The sequence below is a fragment of the Amia ocellicauda genome, chromosome 3 (assembly GCF_036373705.1).
Source record: "Amia ocellicauda isolate fAmiCal2 chromosome 3, fAmiCal2.hap1, whole genome shotgun sequence".
Lineage (NCBI taxonomy): Eukaryota > Metazoa > Chordata > Actinopteri > Amiiformes > Amiidae > Amia > Amia ocellicauda.
Genome location: NC_089852.1, coordinates 21,704,244 through 21,729,974, shown reverse-complemented (window position 1 = coordinate 21,729,974; position 25,731 = coordinate 21,704,244). Strand labels below are relative to the sequence as shown.

At 42.6% G+C, this 25,731-nt stretch overlaps 2 protein-coding genes across 3 annotated transcripts in view; both read right to left on the bottom strand.

The window, feature by feature from the left end:
- The window catches only part of map3k3 (mitogen-activated protein kinase kinase kinase 3), a 33,284-nt gene extending 13,426 nt beyond the window's left edge, over positions 1–19,858 (bottom strand). The window contains exons 1-9 of one of the 2 annotated variants that reach the window (XM_066698471.1): positions 18,349–19,858; positions 18,199–18,272; positions 12,287–12,376; positions 9,527–9,648; positions 8,482–8,522; positions 5,416–5,515; positions 5,057–5,170; positions 2,405–2,525; positions 510–643 (exon numbers count right to left, since the gene is read on the bottom strand). In XM_066698471.1, coding sequence (XP_066554568.1) covers positions 510–643; positions 2,405–2,525; positions 5,057–5,170; positions 5,416–5,515; positions 8,482–8,522; positions 9,527–9,648; positions 12,287–12,290 — 636 coding nt within the window. In that variant the 5' untranslated portion in view covers positions 12,291–12,376; positions 18,199–18,272; positions 18,349–19,858. Of the gene's footprint in view, positions 1–509; positions 644–2,404; positions 2,526–5,056; positions 5,171–5,415; positions 5,516–8,481; positions 8,523–9,526; positions 9,649–12,286; positions 12,377–18,198 lie in introns of both variants that reach the window. The other variant, XM_066698470.1, reaches the window with a different exon arrangement.
- A 206-nt stretch (positions 19,859–20,064) lies between these two features.
- On the bottom strand, positions 20,065–25,514 carry taco1 (translational activator of mitochondrially encoded cytochrome c oxidase I). Its single transcript, XM_066698469.1, has 6 exons — positions 25,433–25,514; positions 24,491–24,819; positions 23,939–24,045; positions 22,717–22,850; positions 22,274–22,451; positions 20,065–21,639 (listed from the first exon to the last, which is right to left on the bottom strand). Exons 2-6 carry the CDS (start codon positions 24,783–24,785, stop codon positions 21,430–21,432), a joined length of 924 nt encoding a protein of 307 aa, XP_066554566.1. The 5' UTR covers positions 24,786–24,819; positions 25,433–25,514; the 3' UTR covers positions 20,065–21,429.
- Between the last annotated feature and the right edge of the window lie 217 nt (positions 25,515–25,731).

The window sequence follows — 25,731 nt, the reverse complement described above, 5'->3', positions numbered from 1 at the left end:
TCTATTTTGCTCTGGAGAGCTAGTCAGCGGTGCCAGCTGATCTTTAAGCAACAGAAGATAGAATTCCCTCAAAGTATGCGTCGCGATGAAGCTCAGCAGCAGGAAATGACATACTATAGAAGAAGTATGTGAATGTTGGTCAGGGGAGCATGGGGAAGAAAATCAGTCCTGTGCAGGCCTCACTGCAAGGCTAAGGGAGACATGTACCACCTTAGTACCCTGTCACTCCCCTTTGTAACAAGCTTATTATTTTTGCCCAAACAATTAGGCTACAGAACAAGAGAGGAATAAAATGACAGGAAGATAGGATTCTTGTTCCAATGAGACTGGAAATAAATACATTAAAAAAACATTTCCCGAGCTCATCTGCATTCACATTTGGAATTAAGGGTGCCTTTAGCAGAGGGAGAGAGCAGGGCATTGTGGGGATTAGAAATTGCCCCATCCCTCCCCATCAGCCCCAGAATCAAGTGATCAAATGAGGGAGTTGGCAGCAGACAGGGACTCACACACTGCTCGCCGGTCTCGGGGATGAACTCTCCTTCGCTGTTGATGCTGGTGTAGGAGCCCTGCCTCGCTATCCTCTGCTGTCGCTCAGGAACATAGCCAGGAGGGGGGGAGCTGCGGCCCGTGTTCTGGGAACCTGGAGGGTGGGGGTGGGAAAGAAGGCCACCGTCATGAAAGTCTGTGCTGTATTTCAAACCAAATCCGAAACCACAAAAGAATAGCACCACAAACTGGCCCAACATCCTTTTGCGACAAATACACCTTAGCGGGGGGGGAAAAAACAATGTGAAAGTAACCACTCTCCTGCCTTCTCTAAAGCTCTCCCATTCACTTCAAAAAGAATGACTCAATGGTCAAGAAATGAAACGAGGAACCAAATATACACTCACAATTAAAAAGGCAATGCATTGATTAAAAATATTAATAAGGTTGATCATATCTTGTACTGGTGTTTTCGCTTCTCTAATCTATATGCTTTAATAACATCACCTTTATGGGCATCATTTTGAATGGGTATGTAGCTAAACGCACACTCAGTTTTATAACTCATCCCTATTGTCAACCTAGTTCCTCTATTGTGAGTTTGCTTTCACTGCACCAGACAATTCAGACCTTGATGTTTTAAAATTTGATATTTCTTTAAGCAACAATCAGTTTGAGCTTTTACAGATTTAGATTCATGTGTTACAATAATAAAATCCTGGATAGAGTCCAAACCGATTACAGAAGGTCTATACTTTGAAAAAAGAAGAAAATCATTAGTGCTCTTAACTTGGTATTCTTTTTTTATATGTCTATAATTTGTTCTGTTTTGTTTTTTTTCTTTAAAGACTTTCACTTTCTCCGGCACTCAGCCTGCCCCCTCCACAGCCTCATCCTAAACTCGCTGTGCAATAGGCTGTACATGCTATTAGCATACAGCAATCTGATTGGCCAGTGTCCAACAGCTATTGTGGAGCAGCTAGTGATGGCGATCAGGAAAAGGAAGAGGACCCAATGTTTTGTGTATCAAAGGAAGTGAGTGTAATAACAGAGAGAGAGAGAGAGAGAGAGAGGAGATTTGAAATTCCAATCCATTTCAGCCTTTTGTCTCCTGAAAAGAACTCAAGTTGCCCTCTCTTTGATGAAGACCACCCCCGCACCAAAAAAAAATAAAATAAAATAAAAAATCCTACATCATTCATGAAAACCACAACAAATGAGGAAAGCCAATACGGATCCCTGCAAGGATTGCCATAAATGTGTGAGAAAAATCCTGCAGGATGATATTTCAGGAACGGGTTACAATTCGTGCCCTCCTGTAGGGCTGCTCGTGTGGGTTTGAAATGCCACTTAAACATACTGTCGAGCAGGAACCTCTGTCCCCATTGCCCAACCACCCCTGACAAAAATGTATACTTAATCTACAAACAAACTCCATGAATCACTGGCATCCCAGTATGTCCAATAGTCTCAAACATTCCGGATCTCAGTTTTGAATCATTTCTAAACAAGAATGTGCGCGTCTCTGGGGGCATGTTTGCTACTCCTCTATGGATTGCAGCTCATGTCAGCTGGTAAGAGTTATGTCTGCCCTGGTTTGAACCCTGGACAATAGAGGATATGTAAACAGACGCAGAATCACAAACCTACATTTTTGAAACCAGACAAAAGAGATTGCAGTTTTTTACCGCATAAACAATTGTGCTATTCTGCTATTTTGCCATGTGTATATATTTCTAATAATTTATAATCAACAAAGTACACTTGTGTGTTCGACTAGGCCTCAGTTTTAATGTTCAGGAAAATGAAAGTTAGGCAGTGATTGCAGTGAAGGAATCGGCTAAAATGCAGGCGTGGAAACAATAGGGAAGGCCTGGGGTTTAATGGACAATTACACAACACTGTTTATACTTACTAGCCGAGAGGTGGCGGCCCCTGGGTTCGGAGGACTGGTACACGGTGTTGACGTCGCCTACTGACTGTGAAGCCTTGATGCGCACCTGTTTGCCCACGCAGGTGTGAGAAGGAGAGGAGGCCTGGAGGAAGAAACAGCCATCAGAAAGGGAGTCCTTGGAGGAGGACTCTGTATCACCTGCCCTTCCTTTCCTTAGCCCCTATTTTATCCTGTTACATGAAATCAAATTTAATTAACAGAAAAGGACATATACAACCTTAATTCTTTGCATGCAATTACCCTTTTCATACAGACCCTCAATGGTGTTACTCAGTGTTACTACATAGAGCCAGAACATAAAAAAGAGCCAGAGCTGTAGGAAATCATTAAGTCCTTTATGAGCACCAACAATTAAAGGAAAAGGTGGCATCAACCCCATAAGAATCCCTCCATGTCGTGCAGCTAATTATTCCATTTAAGATCTACTCAGTGTCACAAATAGGCTCCCTGTTTCAATTCACGTTAGTTAAGCATGGGTTTCCTTGTCTCAGTCTGTGTATAATTCTCAGTACTCTGGTTTGTGTGTGTGTGTGTGGCGAGAGGCCGCAATGTGTATCCTGTCTGCCGTGCTGGAGCAGCCCCTCTCTTCTCGGCTCTGTCTCTGTGACACCGTTCCGTAAGAGCCACCTTCCCGTTTCCCAGAATGCTCTCCTTGAACTGACGCACCCCCCCCTGCTTTATTCCAATAGGGGGTCAGGGCTGAGAGGGAACTGGCAGATTGTATCGAGTTGATTAATGAAAAGACACAGTTCAGCTGGTCAGCTTGTGCTTCCGTTTTTCAAAGGAGGTTTTCAAATCATTAAATAGTTCTGCGTCTGTGGGTTCTTTCAATTGCTTTATTGTGCTCTTTACAAAAGTCAGAATCGACTAATCAGCTCTTTTCAGTACATCATTAGTTATACATTTTAAAGTACCTGTCAAATTTTATAACTTTAAAGTCCCCAGCGTTTTAGCATCTGAAAGCACTTAGTTCAAATACAGCTTAAATTAAGTAACTGCGACTTTTTGAATTAAAGTAATACCACACAATGAAGTGGGTCTGTTTTTAGAGTGGGTGTTCATTTCTGTGTCGATAATTTTTCACGTGGTGTTGCACATTCTGTCCAATGTTCTATGGGTGACTCTCTGCCTGTTGTTCCGATTGTATTATTTTCTTTTCCTTTCTTTGACATGCTAACAAGGGTTTGCCAAGAAGGTTTCCTGAGAGAAAAGGATTCTGGGAAGTATAGTAGATCTGCACCATAATCTGTCATCAATAAGGGGGGGGGGGTGGAAAGATACGGTTGTGACACAGACTTTCTATTCCTGCACACATCCTGGCAAGAGCCTAAGAGAGGTGTTTGCAGAGGGATATTTTTGTTCGCGAGTTAATTTCCATGGAAAGCAAAGTTAACAAAAGGAACAATAGGCAATCAGAATGAAAACCCACAATGCATGCAAAAAGTGAGAGCTATTGAAAAACAGAAAACAGCCTTGGTATAAAAACAAGACCTTTGGCCAGAACTGAGACAGAGATGACAGCACACAAGTGATTTACAGTTCTTTGCAGGGACAGCTTCTGATAATTACATTACAAACAGTGATTTCTTATTCCATTCCAAACAGATTCATGGGGGGGGTTCTATTTTACTGAAGAAAAACAAAAAAACACACAAAAATACACACAAAACAATGGAAGACCCAGCGAAAGACTTCTCTTTCTTTTTTAAACAATCACTGCTCGTATATGGTCGGTAAGCTTTCTATTGTGCACATCCTGTATTGGAAAGCACAGTTAAATAAGAATGTGTCGTCCTGCTTGATACTAACCAGTGGAACAATGGGCACGTGACCGTGTTCAGCCCCGCAAAGAGAAAGCTGCGGCAGACACATAAATCTGTCTGTGAAGGTACTGCTCTCAGCGTCATTTCCCTATACAGGGCAGGAGGCCATGGAAACGAGATAAGAATCGGGGCCACCAGAAATATCTTTAGTTCTGCATGCGGTATGCTACGATTTTATGTCATGCATTGTTTTCTGGGTTTCGGTCAGGTTTGCCAGTTATCATCTGCACTTGACTTTCCATTGTTTGGTCATTGTCGGTCTCATGATGCATGATAGGTGCCCCGTGCGATGCCCTGATGCTATAGTTATTTGCCATGGTAACTGCCCCAACCTTGAGGAGTGGAAGCAGTCGCAGGGACATATTTCAGTGCTGCACACATGTACGAGAGCGCTGTGTTTGCCAATCACACCTTCAAACAGTGGCTGTGGTTCTGGGTTTAATCTGCACACAGGGGCAGGAGATATGCACATATTTGCATTGAGGTCACTCGACAAAGGTGATAGGTGCTGATTGTTCACCACTGTGAGAAACACTTTGCGTCCACCCTCACTAAATATATTAAAAACCAGGCAATATCTGACACATCCTTTCGATTACTTATCCACTAGCTTGTACTTCTGAAGATGTTCTTTGCTAATCAATGCTGCTGCATTCTACTTACATATCTGTAATGCAAGCCAGGAGTATAGAGTGTTTTTTTATTATTTATTTTTGTTTTTCCACAATGGGGAGCTTTTCAACACGTGACAATGGCGATAATATGATTGGTAATTTTTTGATGCACTCACGTGGTTTTGTTCTTGTGTCAGGAGCAGGATCTTGATACTCTTCATGCTAGAGCTGCGGTCCAGGAGGTCAATGGCTTTGTCCAGGTCGTCCTGGCTGCGCAAGGGGATGGACAGCTGCAGGAAAACGAGAGCAGTCAATATGAACATCAGGGTTCTCCACCTTGACCTTGACCTTTAAGACCTAGATGGAGCTTGGAGCTTGGAGCTTGGTGGAACAAAAAATTTAAATGACCCTGCGCTAGATATCAGCCTAAAAAAACTGGGCTTAGCCTAACAATACAATTATTATTAATATAATATTTTTTTATTGTACTTAACGTGATGACACTTTGGTCACGCTAGCCGATTGTGCACCGTACCTCATTGTTCATGTAGTGTAGATCAAGCTGCTGCCCAAACACTGTCTTCACCTTCTGTTTCACCTCCTCATATTCCACTGGCCGTGCGAACATGATAATCCTACAGAAGGAGAGCACATCAGACACAGCACGACAGTCACACACTCGTCATTAAACGAGACAGGGGTGGAGGCTGCCAGGAGCAAGAGTTCAGGCTGGCAGTTCCAGGAGGAGTTTGTAAACTAATATTAAAGCTCAGATGAAATGGCATTCATCTGTCATTTGTAGCTTCTATTTTGCTCCAGTTAAGTCATCAGGTGCCATATACAATAAACAGACGTGTTCAAATTTGTTGGTACCCTTACAGCTCATTGAAATAATGCTTCATTCCTCCTGAAAAGTGATTAAATTAAAAGCTATTGCATCATGTATACTTGCATGCCTTTGGTATGTCATAGAATAAAGCAAAGAAACTGTGAAAAGAGATGAATTATTGCCCCTTCTACAAAGTTATTCTAAAATGGCCTGGACACATTTGTTGGTACCCCTTAGAAAAGATAATAAATAATTCGATTATAGTGATATTCCAAACTCATCAGTTTCTTTAATTAGCATCACAATTTTCTCCAATCTTGTAATCAGTCATTCAGTCTAAATGGATGGAGGAAAGAGGTCACTGTGCCTTTTGGTATCATTGTGTGCACCACACTGAACATGGACCAGAGAAAGCAAAGGAGAGTTGTCTGAGGAGATCAGGAAAAAAATAGACAAGCAAGGTAAAGGCTACACAGACCATCTCCAAACAGCCTGATGTTCCTGTGACAACAGTTGCAATAATTATTAAGAAGTTCAAGGTCCATGGAACTGTAGCCAACCTCTCTGGGCGCGGCCGCAAGAGGAAAATCGACCCCAGACTGAACAGAAGGATGGCAGAAAAATAACCAAGAATAACTGCCAAAGAGATACAAGCTGAACTCCAAGGTGAAGGTATGTCAGTTTCTGATCGCACCATCCACTGCTTTTTGAGTGAAAGTGGCCTCCCAGGAGAACTCCACTTTTGAAAGAAAAACATAAAAAAGCCAGACCGGAATTTGCTAAAATGCATATTGACAAGCCACAATCCTTCTGGGAGAATGTCCTTTGGACAGATGAGTCAAAACCGGAGCTTTTTGGCAAGTCACATCAGCTCTATGTTCGCAGATGAAAAAATGAAGAAAAGAACACCATACCTACAGTGAAACATGGAGGAGGAGGCTCGGTTATGTTTGGGGACTGCTTTGCTGCGCTTGGCACAGGGTCCCTTGAATCTGTGCAGGGGCACAATTAAATCTCCAGACTATCAAGGCATTCTGGAGTGAAACGTACTGCCCAGTGTCAGAAAGCTACCTGTTAACAGGTGCAGAAGTCTCATTGAGAGCTACAGAAAATGTTTGATTGGAGTGATTGCCTCTAAAGGTTGTGTAACTAAATATTAGGTTGAGGGTCCCATCATTTTGTCCATGCCATTTTCATTTGTTTTATTATTTACAAAGCAAAGTCTGATTTCTATGAAATATGGAATAAACAATGGTGGATGCCAATTACTTTTGTCAGTTTCAAGTTATTTCAGAGGAAATAATGCATTCTTCATTTATTGTGGAGGGGTACGAATTTGTGCATGTATGTATATAACATCTGTAATACACAGAAGCTTCCCTAGTCTGCTACTATAGAGAGGTATCAGTTTAAACACACCTTCAAAATGACTAAAAAAGTTTTCTTTCTTAAAGACATGCACACAATACTGAACACAACCCTGGGAAAATTATAATTGATATTCAAAGTGGCTGACAAATGTTGTCTTTAAAACCAAAGGGCCAGAGATGAAAGCCTTGTGAAATTACCAAACCTCCTTCGCCACCTGTTTCCTTCACTCAATTTTAATTTGCAGAATTATACCATCTGCATGTGCCTTTTAATGTTACCTATTTCCTGTCAGGCCGCATCCTGCCAGATCCTCTGCTGTTGCTAGGGTCTGTTATGACATCAATCACCAAGACATTTTAGGGTTTAATTTGCTATTGGATTCAATTGTCCACAATGGTGGGGACAGAGAAAGAGGAACATAGGCCAAGTGAAATGAAGGTGATCAAATTCATTTGGAGCAATGCATGGCCTGATCACAGCTGTGCTGAAGGAAAAGGACCCTTTCCTCTGAGTCCACCTCACATTTCTGTGGTTTCTCCTGGCAGCCACAGTAAAACCACAGTCGATTTCCCTGGATTGTAACTGCATACCAGCACAGGAGCCAGCATTCTCAGGTGAGAGCAAAGTATACACACACACCCCAAAACGCAGCCCCAGTTATAAAAGCTCCTACAGTTTTCTGATCCCGACTTTACCCCACATGGGGAGTATGCTCAGCTAATCAGACGGCCCTGGAGGATGCTGGGATACCGTGCAGGGATAGGCAGGTGCACTCCCTATCCCTAGTTTTCAATTTCAGCAGGAAATTAAAGAGTGGGGGGGAAAAAATACTAAAATAACCTGTCCTTTGTAGGTTCATAAGAAATAAAGAAAAAAGTAATTGAAGAAAAAAAAAACTATCAGTAATCAAGTTAGCATCCAATCGAGCTTGTGAAGTATATTTTTGCACAGCTAAAATTCACACCACTGTTTCTTTCCCAATGCAGTGCAGCCCAAGGTCTCGACCACCAACATCTGGCAACTCTCTTTCTCAAGGACTGAGTGCTGTGGTGGGGTTTGCTCCCTCAAGGGGCCCACATTTCCATAGCTGGGCCAAATGACAAAAGTAGTGCTTATTTGCTTTGCCCTGTACATTGTTTGCATTAGGTCCAGAGAAACCCATTTGACATAGAATAGTAACGGTGAAACACGCTTTAAGCCGACACAGGCACAGAAAAACAGAACTTGTTATTCTTTGACATTTAAATGAACTGCATATCCAACCCTCAGTATATATATCTTAAAACCAGCAGCCACTGTCATCAGTCTTACTGACACACAAGCATGGGAAAACCACAGCTATGTTATACCTAAAAAAGCAACAGTCGTTTTCTTTGAGAATATTTTAATAACAGTATTTACCTTCTTTCTCCATTGTATTCAAATTTTATTCTCACATCATCCTGCAAAAAACAGCACCAAAAACAGAAAGAAGGAAAAAAGAAAAGGACACATGAGTTCAAACCATCCCCATACAGAAAACGAAATGAGAAACATCTGGAAAACAAAAAGCCTTTTAATTCTTCAGGCCTAAATAACTGTTGGCCTTTGCATGGTAATAAAAGTTTTTTTTCAGTGAAGTGCTTGTTAACATTTAGCTGCCTGTACCATAAAACCTCTGGATCCTGCCAGGATCTCTCCTAGATGTATCCTGCACAACTCTCTTCACTGGTTCTCCTTAGATCAACATCTTTTACAGAATCTTATCCTCTCCAGCAGAAACAGCTCCCTAAAAGAAAACTCCTGACCTGACATACACAGGGACATTTCGTCGAGAGCCAAGGTGACATTTCTATGCTTCTCTCAATTTGAAGTTATCTTTCAATTTTGTGAAGCAACAGTGTTGAGCTCTATTCTGTTTGCAGATTTTATTTTGCATTAATGTTGTGACAGTTTTTAACCGGAACTGTTGAAAGGGAGGCAAAAACCTAAATTACAGGTGATGTATAATGATGTATATTTTTTGAAACCTGACTGTTTGGTCTCTAAGATCCGTTATTTGGATTATAATTACATGGTAACCAAACACTGCAGCACTTTTACTGCTGCCACACTGTACCAACAACCACCGTTAAAACTGTCCACTGCGCAGTAGCTCAGAGTGGAATTTGTCCAATTGTTCTAATCAGCGCTTTACACTTTAATATTAGTGCTATTTACATATACATAATAGCTAAATGGTCTGTGAATGAATATTGAATGCAAACGTGTGAGTGGAGTGAGAACCTCACTATAGATAGTTTTCTAGTTCACCTCATTGTGGAAATTTATCAGAGTTCTGCCTGGTGGCAGCGTGTCGAAGCTGGGACGGTACTGCAGCACTGGGCTGAGAGGGTGGGAATGCCCATGTCCCCCTTCGCCCACCCTTTGCTGTATCGTAGTGCCCACATCACAGTGCCAGTCTGACCTGTCTGTTGGACTGGCTGTGTGCCTTGCTCCTGCCGATGTCATATCCAGAGAGGGGCTGGCCTCGGGACATCTTCAGGGCCACCAGGTCCTTCATGATGGACTGCAGAGCTTCCTGCTCGTCTGGAAACAACAGCACACAGTTAGATCTACAGTCCGGAGAGGCCCAAGTTCCCCCCCCCTCCAAATGGGAGCCTCCAACCACACGAGAGATGGCACTTAGCAACTGGCTTGGCATCTGGAGTAATAAACCAGTACCTGCCCTTGAAGCTATGCAACTAGTATGTTGTCTGTTTTGGCTCAAGCTTATGTTACAGCAGCTAAAGTACAAACCACAGAAAACACTTAACAGTTCAACAAATGAACACAGGGGAAGGTCCACTAAAATTATGCTGACCACAGTTTTTAATGGCGAGTACAGCCCATATTGTTGTATGTACCATACACTTGTTACTTATAAATGGTACATTTAGTTGTGAACTGTGGGTACAGTGGTACAATAGACTAGTCTTGTAATCCTGGGCATGATTTTTCACTGCCTGAAAATAGTCTGTCCTCCTATTTAATCCAGGAAAATTTTCGAACATTTGGCTGATCAGCCTGAGCTTTCCAACTCCTGGCTCATGTACAGGTTATTGTGCAAAGTGTGAACTAGACAAATAGCAGACTAAGAGAGATCTATACCACAATTCAATTGCAGTGCTACTGTAATCAGGAGCTGCTGGCTGATCTGTTCCTGTCAGATGGTAATTATACCAGTGAGATGGCATTCTTGTCCATTTCTTATATGGATTTAGTAAAGGGGAAGGTGTCTGTTTAAGGAAACCAGGGTGTATAGTCAGTCAGCGGTCCAAGTGGGGAATGTGACTGGGTCTGAACAGAAAACACATGGGATACATTCTTGGCAGGACTCCAAATACTGAAGTATCAACTTTCTTAGGCACAACCACAGAGGGCCAAAGTATAGTTTTGAGTCTTTTCTGAAATGGGGGGAGCGGCGAACAAAAAGTTGGCCGCGCAAAACCAAAGAGTGCACTGAAGTGAGGAGGAATGAAAGGAAACCACAACATGAAAACAAAAATAGCATCACTCTCTCATTCGAGGTGTAAAAGCCAACGTATTGATTCAGTCTGTAAAGATCAAAGACGAAAGTGACCTACGTGGAAGCAAAAACCAACAAACCGACAACAAGAAAGGAAAACAGAATGCACTTAATCTGGTGGGAAAACAGAACGGTGGGAAAGCCCAGTGAATGTGAAGCAGTGTTTTAACGAGGAGGGTAAAGTCTGCTCCTGCCCCTCCCTCCGGGTGCTGCTCTTCCACACACAGCTATGTAAACGTGTGAATGAGACAGAAGCTGCTCCAACCTTGCTGGAGGGGAGAGAGGGAGCACATTTTCAGATAACCTCTCTCTCAACATTAGGTCAGAACACAACTCCAACTACATACTGTATTCCCTTGTGCAAGTCTTACAGGAAGGAGAAGAAGGAGTAAAAGCTCTTGCTCTCTCCCCTTCCCCTCTCCCTCTGCCCCTCTCTGCCTTTCTGTCTCTCCCTCTCTCCTTCTTCAAATGGTTTGTTGACGTAGGTGTAAAATTGGTCAAGGTGGAACACTGTGGCAGTTGTTCCTCAAGAGTAAAACAGTCACAGAAGGCAGAGCCGTGTTGCCCATCACTTTCTACCGATAGTGGTATATCACTTGGGTCATGTGGTTACACAATGAAGAAGTAAAAAACAGAGGGTATGTATGTTCCAATTCATGGGGCGGGGGGGGGGGGAATCAAATTTAATAGTAAAAGAAAAGAGTTCATGGAACTGGAATGGGTTGTTGCCTTGGTATTTTTGTTTCTTTCTTATTTTTGTCCCCCCCCCAGACTTTGATCTTAGAGAGCACTGGTTTAGCTTAAAAAAGAAAGAAAAGTATGCACTGTGTAGCTTGGCCACACATCACAAAAAGTGTGGTTATATAGCGTGCACACTTTCCAAAACACTGAAACATATCCCTTTCTGCTTCTGTTGAAACAAAAGGAGCCTTTTTTATTTTTCCTCCCGAGTAAGATTGGGATTAGAAGCAGAGGACCATGTCTGGGAGCTGTGGGACAAATGAAGAATGGACTGCCTTGGCTAAAGTGCTTTGCAGAATACCCCTACACAGTATGCAAAGCATCATAACAACACAGTCAGGTCCCAGATTTTCAGTGAATTCACAGTGTCATTAGAGAGGATAATTGTATGGTGTTGAGTAGTGAAGGCCCCTGTGCAATGCTGGGGCTCTATTTGGGGATTAGGTCACAGATGGCTGAGCTAAACTGGATGTAAGAATGCCACGGAGGAAGTCTATAGCATAGAGGGGCACACTGTGAGGGCACAGAGGGTTAAGGAAGTGGCTCGAATGAGAGGTTGTCCTGGCACTGGCACATTACACCTACAGTTTGAGCTCAGCCTCTTTGGAACTACTCTCATCTTTCAGAAGATTTAGAAGTGATTAACTTTGGGCTGAGTAAACACCAGCTGGTTAGCAGTGCCTGTTGATGTATGAAAAGAATTACTCAAATTAATACCGACGAGGGGCAGTTTTGCCCTGACGGGCCTACATGTTACAGACATTCTGCAGCAGCATCTCTTCACTGGTAAGCCTTGCCATCAAGGTAGCTCTGACACCAGTGTGTACATCCAGCAAAGTAAATTAGGTTAGTTCTTTTTAACAACTTTGGGAGTTGTGCGTTATTTCTGAAGACATTACTGAAAAGACTAAAACTTACTCATTTTGGCAGAGTAGATGGTCGTCTCTAACTGCACTCAGATCTTCAAGCCGTCTTCTCTTCAGCGTCACCCAGCATAACATCAATAGTCTGAAAAAAAAGAAGATATATAATATATACAAACACGTATATATATATATATATATATAAAAACACGTTTTCTTGTGTGTGTCACTCAGTTCAAAACCCCTTGACTTCTGAGTTTCGCTACCGTAAGAAAGCATCTTGACCTACAGATCATCCACTGACACAAGACCCACATGGCTGCCAGTGCTCCTGCTATGTCATGTTTGAGTTCACCAACAGTCCACTGAAAAGCCCGGCTGTGGCAGAACATGCAGTCTGGTCTCAGGGGCTTCTTATCTTGGGCAAGTATGAATTACACCCAATGCTTCAGCCAGCCAAGGAGCACAGGGCAAGGCCAATTGCTTCTTCCCCCAGTATTTTGCCTTGGCGGTCAGCTTTGGTAAGGGCTTTGTAAGAGTTTTATTTAGCTGGAATAATCAGTGACCATGGCCTACACTAGGAACGGAAGCAATCAGAAAAAGAACAGGGAGCGCATTTAGGAATGCTGGAAAAGTCTAAATTAAGAGCAAGTCTCTCACGCCTTCCCTGCAAGTTCACACCCCTACAGAGCAAGTAATCCAAATGGGGCACTTTGTGTAGGTCTGAAGGAGTACACTGGGTTCAGTGGCAGGACAGTATTCTTGGCATGCAGCACAATGTTTAAAACAGGAGATTATTTGCCTAAATTCTAGCTGGTGGCTGGTGGATTCTATTGGATGATGTAATGGCTGGGGACAAACCTTGTTTATTCCTTACTACATTTAGGAGATCTCAATCTAAGATCCCCTTTCCCCATCTTCTGCTACAGCTACCAAAACATGCAGTACATTCAACAGGCATCACAAAACATGGCATCACGTCTGGCTTTTTATTATTTCTTAATGTTAGGTGGGCAACTAGAAAACTATATGGTATTCCAGATTAGGTGTTACCAGGCCACAGTAGAATTTCTTCATAAATTCATCCACACATTCATGCTGACGTCCTCCTGCTCTACCTAATCTGTATTTGCCTTTTATTACCACTTCTCTTCAAGGCCTCGAGTCTGATCATGAATCCACTGGTACCAAATTCATGTGTTCTAGTTTGGGGACATAGTTTTTGTCATGATAAATTTAATCTGTCCCCAAGTAACTTTTCACATTTCACACCTTGCAATACAGTAATAAATTACCGAAAACATCCCCCAGAAAAACACTGTAGACTGACGATTTTAGCACAGTTATAATGCTCTCAAACAGCAGTCAGTTTTGCTACATATATACAGTAGCACTGCTGTGGGAAAAAAATATAGCAGTGAATCTTTTGACCTGTGGCTTGAATCTTTGTTTTGTGTTTTGTCATCAGTATAACAGCATGATTGATAACAATGATACACTTGTATCCTTTGATGTTCATATACAGGAAGTCCTTATCGAGTCTGACAGCTTACAAATCCCCAACCAGAAAAGGCTGCACACCGTCACACTCAAAGCACCTTAAAGTGAATAGGGGGAGAATTCAGCACAAATTGGAATATAAGGGGTTTCGGGAACTCAAAGCGAGTCAGAGGCACAGCAAGGATATGAACCAGCAACGTCCAGGTGATGATCCCTTCTCCTTAAACTCTAGGTCAGTTAGCATCCTTAACCACCTGCTACCCTGTTGACCATATAGGCTTCTCTGATCTTGGTCCAGTACATTACAATGAGAAAGCAATGGACAGCATGGGATACATACATAAAAGCAGCTGCATCTTTTAGGTGTATACTGTACATCTCATCATAATCAGCCTATATCAATCCACTGCTGGATGAAGGCCTCCCCAGGATGTTTCCTCGTTACGGTCTATAACTTGTCTATTCCACATCACGCCTGCAAATTGTATGCTTTAATCTTCCCAGCTTTTATATAGTCTTCTTCTAGGTTTTTATATTTATTTTAAGATATGCAGAATCAAATTTCCAAGATTGGCACAGGTGAGAGATCTAATGAACCTTTCATCCCACATGACTGAAATTCTGAGGTCATGCTGAGCGACAGTGATTAGAGCCCTACACTGTTAAACATTAACTAGCCATAGGTTCTTCATCTGTTCTTTCGCAGCTTTTAATAACCTTCCCGGAAGAATGTCAGGAATGTGCTGCACCTCTGTTCTGCACTAGCGACAGACCTGGAAGGATCTGCTGAAGTAAGCAGTGCCCCAATGTTATTGTTGTATTGCATTTCTCCAGCTTGAAAATTAGATTCACTTATTCTAGTGTTTAGTCTATCCCTTCCTTTCCCAGCCCAGACCTTTACTCTGGCCCAGTTCGTGTTCAGTTGAGAAAAGCATGTTTGTTTTTGTGTTCCCCCGATATAGCGCATCATGTCGTGATGGGTGCAGACACCATTTTCTGTGATGCTCCAGGACAACCTGCCCTTCTGGTTAATGGGGATGGGAGTTGTTGGAGCAAAGAAAAACTGGTGGAAAAAATGATGAGGCGTATTGCAGTGTGGGAGCAATTACAGCTCTGAGGCACAGCAAAAGATTATTATTAATATGTGCTAGGGCTTTTCACACCTGTTTAGGATTGTTATTTTTGCTAATAAACTGCAGATTCACAGACTCTGAGCAGCACCAATGATGCCCATCTTCCAGCAATACTGCATAATACTAGAAAAGCTCAGAGTGGCTGCATTTATAAAGGCACAGTGTGCATCAGGATTAAAATGATTACCCTCTATTCAGTAAGTCAATTTACTGGCAGTCTGAGCACTTTAGAGAACTTTGTGATCCACTTCAACTTCCCCTTATTTAAAAAATGTTGGGTCATTGTTGTTTTTCTTCCTAAAATACACATCACCTGTAAAAACAGACATTGGAGTTTTATATATATATTTATTTTGGCACAACCAGGAGTTGAAAGAACTTCATAGCTGTGCAACTCTTACATGTGAAGATTTTGTGAGTGGAAGATTTTAGTTATGTAAAAAGGTAAGAATAAAATAAGACTAAATTAATTACTTGAAGTGTTATAATGAAGCCTCTGTGGCCATGGAAACATGTTGCAGTTTATCATTGAGAATGTGCTCATCCTACCCAGACACAGGCTACTGCTACAACACACACAAAACACACATGGTTTCTATATTTAAGAGGGGGGGGGGGCAGGGGTGTCTATAAGAATGCAGGAAGTATACAATAGTTGTTTTTAATATTCATTGGGTCGCTGCCACAGAGATCTAAATCAGGTTCATAAACTCCTTTACAGTGGAAGTACATTCGGGATTCAGTGTCTGTCTATCACTGATATGAAGGATGCCTTTGAAGTAAAGGCCACCTTCGTCTGATTTTAGATTACAACGCAGAGCTCCTTTGAAGGCCAGTGCTAATCCCTGCTTTTTACTTCGGCTCCTCACCGTCTCTTTCAGTGATGCACATCAATGTCCTCTATTTATGAAAAAACTTGAACAGAGCTGCTTGTCAATCTATCTGCTGAATAACTTATAGTGGAACCGCTATTGCTGCTGTAGTGCCCCGTTTATTTACTTGTAATCTGTTGGTTAGAGCAGTCTGAAACCACAATCCCACTATTGGGACGGTGTTGCTGCAGATGGGGGTAACGATGACATTTCCTCCACAGATTATCATTGAAAAACTGGTGAAGCGCTAAAGACATTGGCCTAATTAAATCAGCAACGAGTGGCAAGAAACTCAAGTCACTGCTTCAGCCTGACCACAGAGTAAGGAGAAGGAACTCTTCACGTACATATTTTTCAGGTTTCAATGCATTGGTCCCACTCAAATGCATTCTTTGGTTAATTGTAGTGATCATTTTTAATGTGGTGGGAGCATTGAAATAAGCATAGTACTTATACATAGAACAATAGATGCATAACCTCCTTCACTGATCAAGAGGTTTAACACCTCCTAGTACAATAAACCCGATGCAATAACACACATCTAGTCTTCGGTTTGTTGCCTGCCACCAGGGTGCCAAGCATTAGTGGCAGTGTTGTTCTCAGAGTAGACTACATTAAGTGGGGTACTGTGAAGCCATCTGAAGTGTCTTCAGGGGACAGACACACAAATATTCAGGTGCGCTGGATACTTTTGTCATTTTTAATTGACATTGTGTGCTGTTGCCAGTACCTTTGCACAATGTTATTAATTTTTAAAACAAGTTTGTTTTCTGAGAGCACGCAGTTTAAGAGTAGCTGCTGCAGAGGACACAAAACATACTTCTCTCCATCCACCGCCCCTCCCCCACCCACGCATGTCTGTTGATTGAAAAAAAATGTTTTTAAAAGGCTGCAGAACTGCAGATCGAGACAACATTGATCAAGTATTCTGTAAAAGGACTGAAAGCATTTAACTTTCACATTTATTTTTCAGTCTGTCCGTAGTGCATTCCCTAAATCCATGCAATTAAAGACATCGAGAGACATGGGTTACCTATGCTGTGCTAGATTGTTCTGGCTCTGAGGGATAAATACAGTATAGAACAGATGGAATCATTCACATGAATAATGCTGAGGAGCACATGTTAGGAAGTTTGTTGAGGAAATCCAGTTCGACCCGTCAGCTTTAAGACCGTGCCATATTGTGCCTGACTGCTGACCCCCACAACACAAATCAGAAAGACTGTAAAGTTATAAAGTAAAGGGGGGCGGGTTAATAAGTATAATTAAAATAATTAAAAGGAGATCTCAAGTCATCTCCTGCATCTCCAATTTCCCTATAGATGTCTATCAACTGTATAGGACATCATGAGATAACCTTAGAGCATGCTGGCCTCTCCAGAAGGATTTCCCATTACCCTAAAATACACTGTTCAGTATTTATCCCAACAGTTCCATCTGTGGTTTTGCACTGTGGTTTTTCTTCTTCTTCTTCCAAGACAGTGTCCCTCTGTCTTGCCCCAGCAAATCAAAGGAGATGCACAACACAACAATCAAGGCTGGAACATTCTCATCTACGCGACTTAGGAAAACCCCTTTCAGACAAATCCTAAAAATCAAAATTGGAAGGACACCCACATCAAAAATTAGGAAAATTCAAATCAAAGAGGTATATGATGCCAGTCCATCATTGTTTCAATGTGCCCCTAAGCAACAGGTTAGCTGATGCATCTTTCTACAGACACTGTACTGCAAGTCAATGCTCTGGCACGGTTGTCACTGGCAGAGAAGAGCTCGGCTAGAGTTAAACAAGAACACACTTCATAAGGAATCGCAGCAGTCCAGTGAATCAGGGTTGGATGTGCATAACTGATTCCCTAAAGAAACCACCAGACTTTGATCAGGACCACATGATCTGTCAATGCAACTGTCCATTGTAGGAACCAGTGGTTGAGAAAGTCTTTTAATTGATGCATGTAGTGTTTTATTTGTAACTTTTGTTGTATTGGTGTATGTATTTGTTAGACAGGCCCTTGGTATTTATTTGGGACATGCTGTATTCTTCATTTCACCAGGACAGGGCATTAAATATCTCACACATATTCTAAATTCCCCTCCTTGAATGCTAATTTCAGAAGCAAATCAATCAACCTACTTTCCATGTATTAAGTGTTTTTTAAACATAGGCTATAGATCATTGCCATGTTCCGTTAAGATGTTCCTCTTATAGCTTATACACACACAATATATAATGTGTGTAGTTATAGACTGATATGGCAACTGCCTGCCTCCAAAATTACTTCCTGCTGACTTTCAAAGAAAACACGTTCTTAGGCAAATGTTTGTGACTTGACCTCTGTGTAACCTGTACATACAGCCCCATCTGTGCACCCACCGCTGTTTTGTGGCTTTATTAGTAAGCAAGCTTGACACATGCAATGAAAAACACTGCGGTGAGGGGCGAAGAGAGCTGGCATCCTCACCTGCAGCGAAGACACCCGATTCTCGCCCAAGCCAGTCAAGTGTGCGCGTCCAGGGTCGCTCAGTCCGGCACAACCTGTAGGAAAACTCGGCTGGAGACGAATGCTGCTAACTTTTCATATGCATTTCTTCTAGTCCTCAATCGGCCTTACTTGGAACTGAGACTTGCAAACCACAAGGAACAGAGCAGATGTCTTTGGAGCCATGCCACAGTAAATGCAACGTCAGGTCTGCTACTTCAAAAAAGGTCCGAGCACTTATTATTTCCCGGAGACACCAGAACAAAAAGTCCTTGCCGGGTTAAAGTTGAAAGTCGCTTTGGTTGTTTTGGTTTCGTAGGCGATTTTTTCTCAGATATTTCTTATTGCACACATATATACCTTCCCGGTTGATGAATGACATTCCCAGTATAAAAGTCCAAACGTGTCGGTGGTGTCCTCACAGTGGAGACAGTCTTCTGGACTCGGTTGCAAAGCGCAGTGATGAAAAGGAAAGCACTGTGGTGAACGCCAAATAGGGTTCAAACATGTTGGCCCCGTATCAAAATTAGCCGCTGCAAAGAGGGACTGCGTGAAAAGTACACAACAGGCATCCGAGACAATACCATGCACAAGCAATGCATTAAAGCCAACACACAAAATGCAATATCTTCAAGGCACTTATGAAATCCATGTGTGTGCAGCTGCACTGAAGGGAAACGCTCAAACGGCTTCCGTGATTCGGTCGCCTTCCTGCAAGCCTGGCAGTTTCCCCTTCTCAACCCGAGAGAGAGCGGCCGTGCTTCAATCCCCAAACTTTGGAGAAACGTATGGCTTTAAAAACAAACCCAACTGAAACAGCTGACTTGGTCCAGTAACCTCTTTCCGCGCCGCCAATGGCTGTCTGCTCTTGCGCGGAGATCAACCGTGACTCCCGAGGAATAAGTTCAGCCCGAAGCGGTGGAGCCGCACAGCACCGCGGCTGGCTTGCTTTGCGCCGGATAACCAAACGACAAACTTTAAACCAGCGCACAGGCGTCTAAAGCATGCAAACCCATGACGTTTTGACGCAGACTGGGAAAATCAGTTCTGCCCATTTGCGTTTCTCTTCCTCCGAGGTGAAGGGAAAGCAGCTGCAAAATAATGATCATAGAAACACTTCGCCACTCAAACCCGTCTCCGACCGCGCCTGAGAAACGAAGATGTCAAATGTCCCCCCTTCTTTAATGATTTCACCTCCCAGCGTCATAAACACGTCCGCCACAGGCACTTGAACTACAGGACTCTGCCCCCCAAAAAGTTTTCTTGTGCTGCGACCAGAGCGCCGGACGGAGCCGCTCAACCGCCCGACACACCCGCGTTTCACACGAAGTTACAGCCGCCACCGACGCTGTTTTATAAAGTCCCTGCGCGCACGACAAAGTACATTTTGATCCGGTTGCAGCGAATTTCCTGACAGAAAAAAAAATGCAGTCACCGGAACCCATCCGCCAGCTTCCGAAATAAAAAAATACAAGTCCAAGAATAAATAAACTACGCTTAAGCTTTCCGGCGCAGTGTGACACAACTGCACGCTGCTTTCAGGGACGAGACGATGTCGCCTAAATGCTCATTTCGTGATTAATTGAGCGACACGGCAGCCTCGGGGACGCGCTCCTCCGCTCAGGTCTCGCTGGTGGGGGGACGCGCTTGGGGGACGGGGACGCGCGCAGACGCGAGCACAGCCACGCACATATCGGTGACGTCGGCATCCGAAACGCGTAATCCATTATACCCTGCTACGTCACTTGGTTTCTGTGTAGATCCATCCCGCGATTCGATCTGTGTTCTTACTTCATACTACAAAGAATTGAAAAACGTTGCGTTGCTAAAAGAAGACAACTGGAACAATTCGTATTTCAATGATTTATTCTCCAGTTCTCTGTATCAATTGCAAATGCAGTGGAGTACAAAGGCATGTTTTGAAATATCAGGTGAACATCTGCAGCTGCAGCTGGAGACAGTCCCCAGACCACGTATCCCAAGCAGTGATGAAATGCTAAGTTTTCATTTCAGTGGATACATGGGTTTTCCTGCATGATGCATCCACTGTATTGGAGAATGTCCCAGGGTAACACTCATCTGAACCAGAATGGATAAGGGCTAAACTAGGACTAGTTCATGTGATTTTGATTTAATCCCAGTAACACAGCACCACAAGAACAGATGCGCTTATGCACAAATTTAATTAAAGTCAAATAAAAATAAAAGTCTGACATAATACGTGGTTAGGTCTAAACAATCCCAATTGGTAGTACCGAGCTTCATTCTGGTCACCATTTTGTAATCTAACTACGTGAACTATTATATGATTATACTAGATGTAAAACTTGACAATATCCCTCCTGATAAACAAAACAAAAGAAAAACAATCTATTTTGCTACCCTGTCAATACATTTTTGGAGTTTAAAAATTTGAATTAAGGATTTGAAATCATTTGAGGATAACTGACAAGGATGAGGTATCCCCCAGGAGACTGATGACTTCCAACAGGGTTCTTCAATTTGCTCCTCAAAAGGCAGCCGCATCTACTGGTTTGTGATCCACCTGATCTCTTATTACCTAATTGAACTCAGTATTTACATGGTAACCTTATCTCCCAGTCCTGACACAGACTTCCTAAACCTGCTGGGCTACTCACCTAGAGGAACATGCAAAGTTATTAAATCGCCCTAGGAACTCTGAATTTAAATTGAGCCATTTTGCTAAAAGGCACTTTTTCTTGTGGAGCCAGTTTGGCAAACATGAATAATAACCTCCTCATGATCAAAACTGCAATTAATTGGCTTGACATCGATAAGGACATTACCAACAGCTTTTCAGAAATGTGTTGAACAAGAGAAACACCAACTGGCTTTTTTTCACAAGTATGCTGGAGCACAAAAGAGGATCCATGAACTTTGTGAAATTTGCAACACTATATACCCAGTGGACAATAACAAAGTGCTCAAACTTGATGTCTCCCAGAAGCCATGCTTGTTTTTCTCTCTACCGCAAATAATGGACAGTTTTAACCTGATGAGCCACCGAGGTGCAATAGATATATCCCTCTTTAAATACAAAAAAAGAAAAGAAATTCACATGCAACAGGATGTTGCTCAAGACTTGGCTTGAAACAAGACAGTATCTCTGTAGCGAAGCCAATTGATTGTGAAGCCTACTGCTTCTCTCTCTCACTGCTTCATTGGCCAGAAGGCAAAGAGTCAGTCACAGGTTTAGTCCATAGCCTGGATGTTGTCCCACACACGGATGACGTCAGGACAGTCACTAAGCACCTCCAGGAGGCGTGATGCGGACTCCAGATCCGAGTCCGAGAGCTGCACCGAATTGCAGGCCACAAACTCCTGGCCGCCCGACACAGTCCTCAACCCCAGGGAATCCAGAGCCTCTCTCACACTCCGCAGCGAGGACACATCACAGATAAACTGGAGGAGGGAGCCAGACAAAACACAACCACTGAACATGTTGGCAGACATGCTGTGACCACAGAGGGGAAATCTGAGAGGACATAGAGAGTAGCTGGGAAGGGACAACAGAAATAAATTAACCTAGAATGACAACTCACTGAGGAGCTAAACGCATAAACAACATGACTGACAAAGCTTTTGCAACTCTCTCCCGTCTCTTCAAAGCAAAATGCTTTATTTATTTCCTGTTGATGTAAATACTATACCAGTGTGGAAAATACAAACAAGTTCAACAGCACCAATGGGTCTGAATTACGCAAATAACTGCCATAGACCTGAATTTGAACCTGAAAAATTTGACCAAATACGAAAAATAATTGTCTGCCGTCAGCTTATTAATATTTTTTTAAGTTCAAAAATAAAAAGGAATTCTTCTATTCATTTGCATGTTAAAAACATATAGCTTCAATAAATACAACTTGTACATATATACTCTGATTCGTAATTTGAAAGTGAAATATTGTATACATTTGCAATCGATAGGTACTGCAAATGTTTCTTTTTAATACATGCATATCCCCATTTAATACAAGTCATGAGACAGGAATCACACAGAATTAATACGTTGCTCCTGCAGTCCTCCTCTCCATACCTGAAGCAAAGGCTTCTCCTCTTCGTCCTGGGTGTCCCTCACGTCCTCAGCCCCTGACTCAATGGCCAGCTCCAGCGCTCTCTCCAGGGAGACAGTCCGGCCCTCCAAGTCCTCCCCTGCGGCCGTCACCACACCCTTGTGCTCGAAATTGTACCGCGCCCCGTCACACAGCACCCCCCTGTGGAAGAGACCAGGATCCCGGGGTCACTCATGAGTAATAAAAATGCGAGAAGATTACAAACAGGCTGAAAAACATCAGAGTGAAAACATTCAACAAGAGGACCCAGACCCTGAATATGGAAGCTTGAATATGAAACCCATTGCTAAACTGTGCCATGCAACTTTCCGATACAAATTAATTCTGGTTTCAATAGAGAACCCAAGTTCATCCCCTTTCTCTGCGAACAGGGCAGGATTGGCAGCTTAGCCCTGCTGTGCCATACCCATTCTTGTTCAGGATGTGTTTGATCTCCTGGTGGGTGCGTGTTTTGTTGTCCGTCAGGATCTCGATGAGCAGCGCAGAGCCGCCGGGGCCCCTGCTCTCATACAGCACATAGGCCGAGCCCTTGGACTTTTCCTGGTGGACGAGGAGGCAGGGAAAGGGTTAAATCAGCATTGACCAATTTCTCGATAATGCTCATACTCAATTAGATCCTTTCAGCTTTGTGCTAAAAGGGCAAAGTTTCCCTTATTGTTATTCCAGTTTCTCATATGAGATAATTGAGTCATGTTTGTTCATTTTATTGTACCTTATCTACATAGCATTTAGCTATTGCATTTATTATGCCTCTGTCTTTTTATAAATACTACAAAATATATTTATGTTTATATATGTATATAAACACAGATTTCAGAAGGAGAAAGTAAAAAAATACATACTTTGGCACAGAAGGTCTAATGCATGATTCGTAGTTCTTTATGATGTCTTTATGCTGCAGTGGACCTTGACGAGATATATCTGGGCTATTCAAGGCTATAAATTCCACACTTATTTACAGTGACGGTATAAAACTGAAGTAAAGGAATGTTTTATACAGCTTTGGAATTCCCCTGTTATTTCAGATTTGGCCGGATCCACGTGCTGTCTGATTCATTTATGTTTTGAGCTAACAGTTGCTTTGGAAACTAAAGGATAGCAGGACCAAGTATGGTTGAAGACCCATGTTAGACCTTTCCCTAATATAACAGTTGAAGTGTTATACTCAAATGCTTTCTCTAAAGTATTTCAGACAGCCAATCTCGTGCAATATTTTTAAAGAGCCTTGATCGTGTACTGATTCTGATTGGCAAAGAACTGAATGAATCTGTGAAATAACAGCCAGGGAGAACATATAAGATATGCATATGGGACCCAAAATAAATATTGTCACAGGAAACGGCAGATGGTATAAGCTGGGTGTTCCCAAATTGGGAACTAAAGAAAAACAACTGCTAAGTGTTGATATTCAGAGCAAAGCTGAACTGGATCTATGCACATTAGAGCCTGCTCCCTTTTGTGCATGGTGCTTTGTCACAGTCATATGATCTGTCTGTCAAGAGTGAAATGTAAAAATGCCAGGGTTCTCAGAAATTATGAGCTTGCTTTTAATGCCATTGTAAACTAAGGGAGTCCCTACTCCCCATCCAGGAAAATCCTGATATAATCTTGTCCTGGGACATTCTCACCGCTCCCTTGATGGCTGTTTCGATGGACGCCTTGGGCATGTTCTTAGACCTGCATTGCTCGACTATATTAGCCAGCTGGACATTGAAGTCTGGGTTCGCTCCTCCCTCTGTGCCAGAAAGAAACAAAAACCAGTAATTAAAAAAAAAAAAAAAAAATACAGACCAGTCCCAGAAATGTGAATACACACTCCTACTGCCTATGAACACCCTTCAATCACTTTCCAATGTAAACTCATGGCCAGTAACAAGTAACAAACATCAATAGTTGTCGCACAGTTCTCTCCTTTCGAAGGATAGATTCAAACCAGTTCCACAGACTGGGATTGTGTGTATGTGTGGGAGGGGAAGGCTTGCTTTTAAGGTTAACCACTTCCACAGTATATAGCCTTTTCACTACGTTATGCACTTTTCAGCTACTGAAAGTGATCTGCAGCCACATACAAGAACAGAAATCATTTCTAAGTGATTAATAGTTAATATAATTTTGTATTCAAGGGCTGTCTCACAGTGAATTGTGAGTCCACCCCTCTCTCTTGACTAAGCTTTGTGTACCTCTGACAGCCAGCCTGATCATCATGGCCAGCTTCATGAACATGCGACTCCGGGCAGCATCTTTGGGTCCCTTGATGTTCTTCACTTTGGACCACTTGTTGTGTCCGGCCCACAGCACAGAGCTGACACGGACCCCACGGCTGGGCTGGGGGGCCCAAGGCTGGCACAATGAGGGCAGAGTGGGCAGGGGTGAGTGAGGGGCATAGCTGCACAGTGGGTCCAATAGCATGCCCGTTATCCGCCTCCTGCTGTATACCCAGCACAGGCCTCTGGGGACCCACAAAGCCCCAGCCATTGCCAAAAGCAAAGCACTTAGGGGGCAGGTCTCCCTTGAATCAGAATCAGAAGACAGGGCCACAATGTTAGACTGAAAGCAGGGACGAAAACGTATTTATTAGTAGTAGTACTGTATATCATTATTATTAGTATGGTTGCTAATTCAGCTGGTGACTTACTGGTTTAATCAAACTATCATACAGTATACTACATAAACAATACAAAATGCTGGTCATAACAAAAATACACAACTATTCATACACCAGAAGTTCAACTGACAATCAAATGTCCACCCTTGTTTATTCTAGTATCTGTTTCTTCCCAAACAGAATTGCATTTTGTCTTGTTGCAATTATAGCTTGTTGAAAAATGCATGCATGTACACAGCTCGTCTGCTTGTGTGTACTTGTTGTTTTATAATAATGCACATGTATGTAAACACACACTTAGTTAAAAAGGCAGCTACGGTGCTGTCACCTATAGTGTGCCCCCTTTCCCTGCACAGATAACTGAAGGTCAGCGTTAGATGAGCTTAACGTGTTTGTCACTAAACAGGGATACATGTAATTCCTTTATTAACACTGTATATGTTTGATAGTTTATTTCGCTATTAATTACAAAACTGAGAACGAGACAATCTGCCTGTAAATAGCGTAAAACACTTACAACTGGTCGCAGTTACCCAGTACGCCGCGATGCCATTCCTCCACTGACGGCTGTACGTACCGAGTTACCGCCCCGCAGGAACGTGTGATGCGGGAGAATAGTTCCGCCGTAATTCTCTAATATATACATGTATGGGTATTGCTGTGTCTTGGGGGTGATTAAACAAAATCAGTTCTCACAGCAATTAGTAAACAATTCATTTTTTATTTAACTGTAAATCTTCCACACCTTTCTTAGCTCAAGTGATTCTGTGATCTCAGTGCACATCCTTCATAAAGCTTGCAAAAGAAGGAAAATCG

Coding starts and splice junctions, on each gene's coding strand:
- taco1 (XM_066698469.1), bottom strand. CDS start 24,785: ATGGCTGGGGCTTTGTGGGTCCCCAGAGGCCTGTGCTGGGTATACAGC. Junction 22,851..23,938: donor AAACAGCCATCAAGGGAGCG/GTGAGAATGTCC, acceptor CTCGTCCACCAG/GAAAAGTCCAAGGGCTCGGC. Junction 21,640..22,273: donor AGGAGAAGCCTTTGCTTCAG/GTATGGAGAGGA, acceptor TCCCTCCTCCAG/TTTATCTGTGATGTGTCCTC.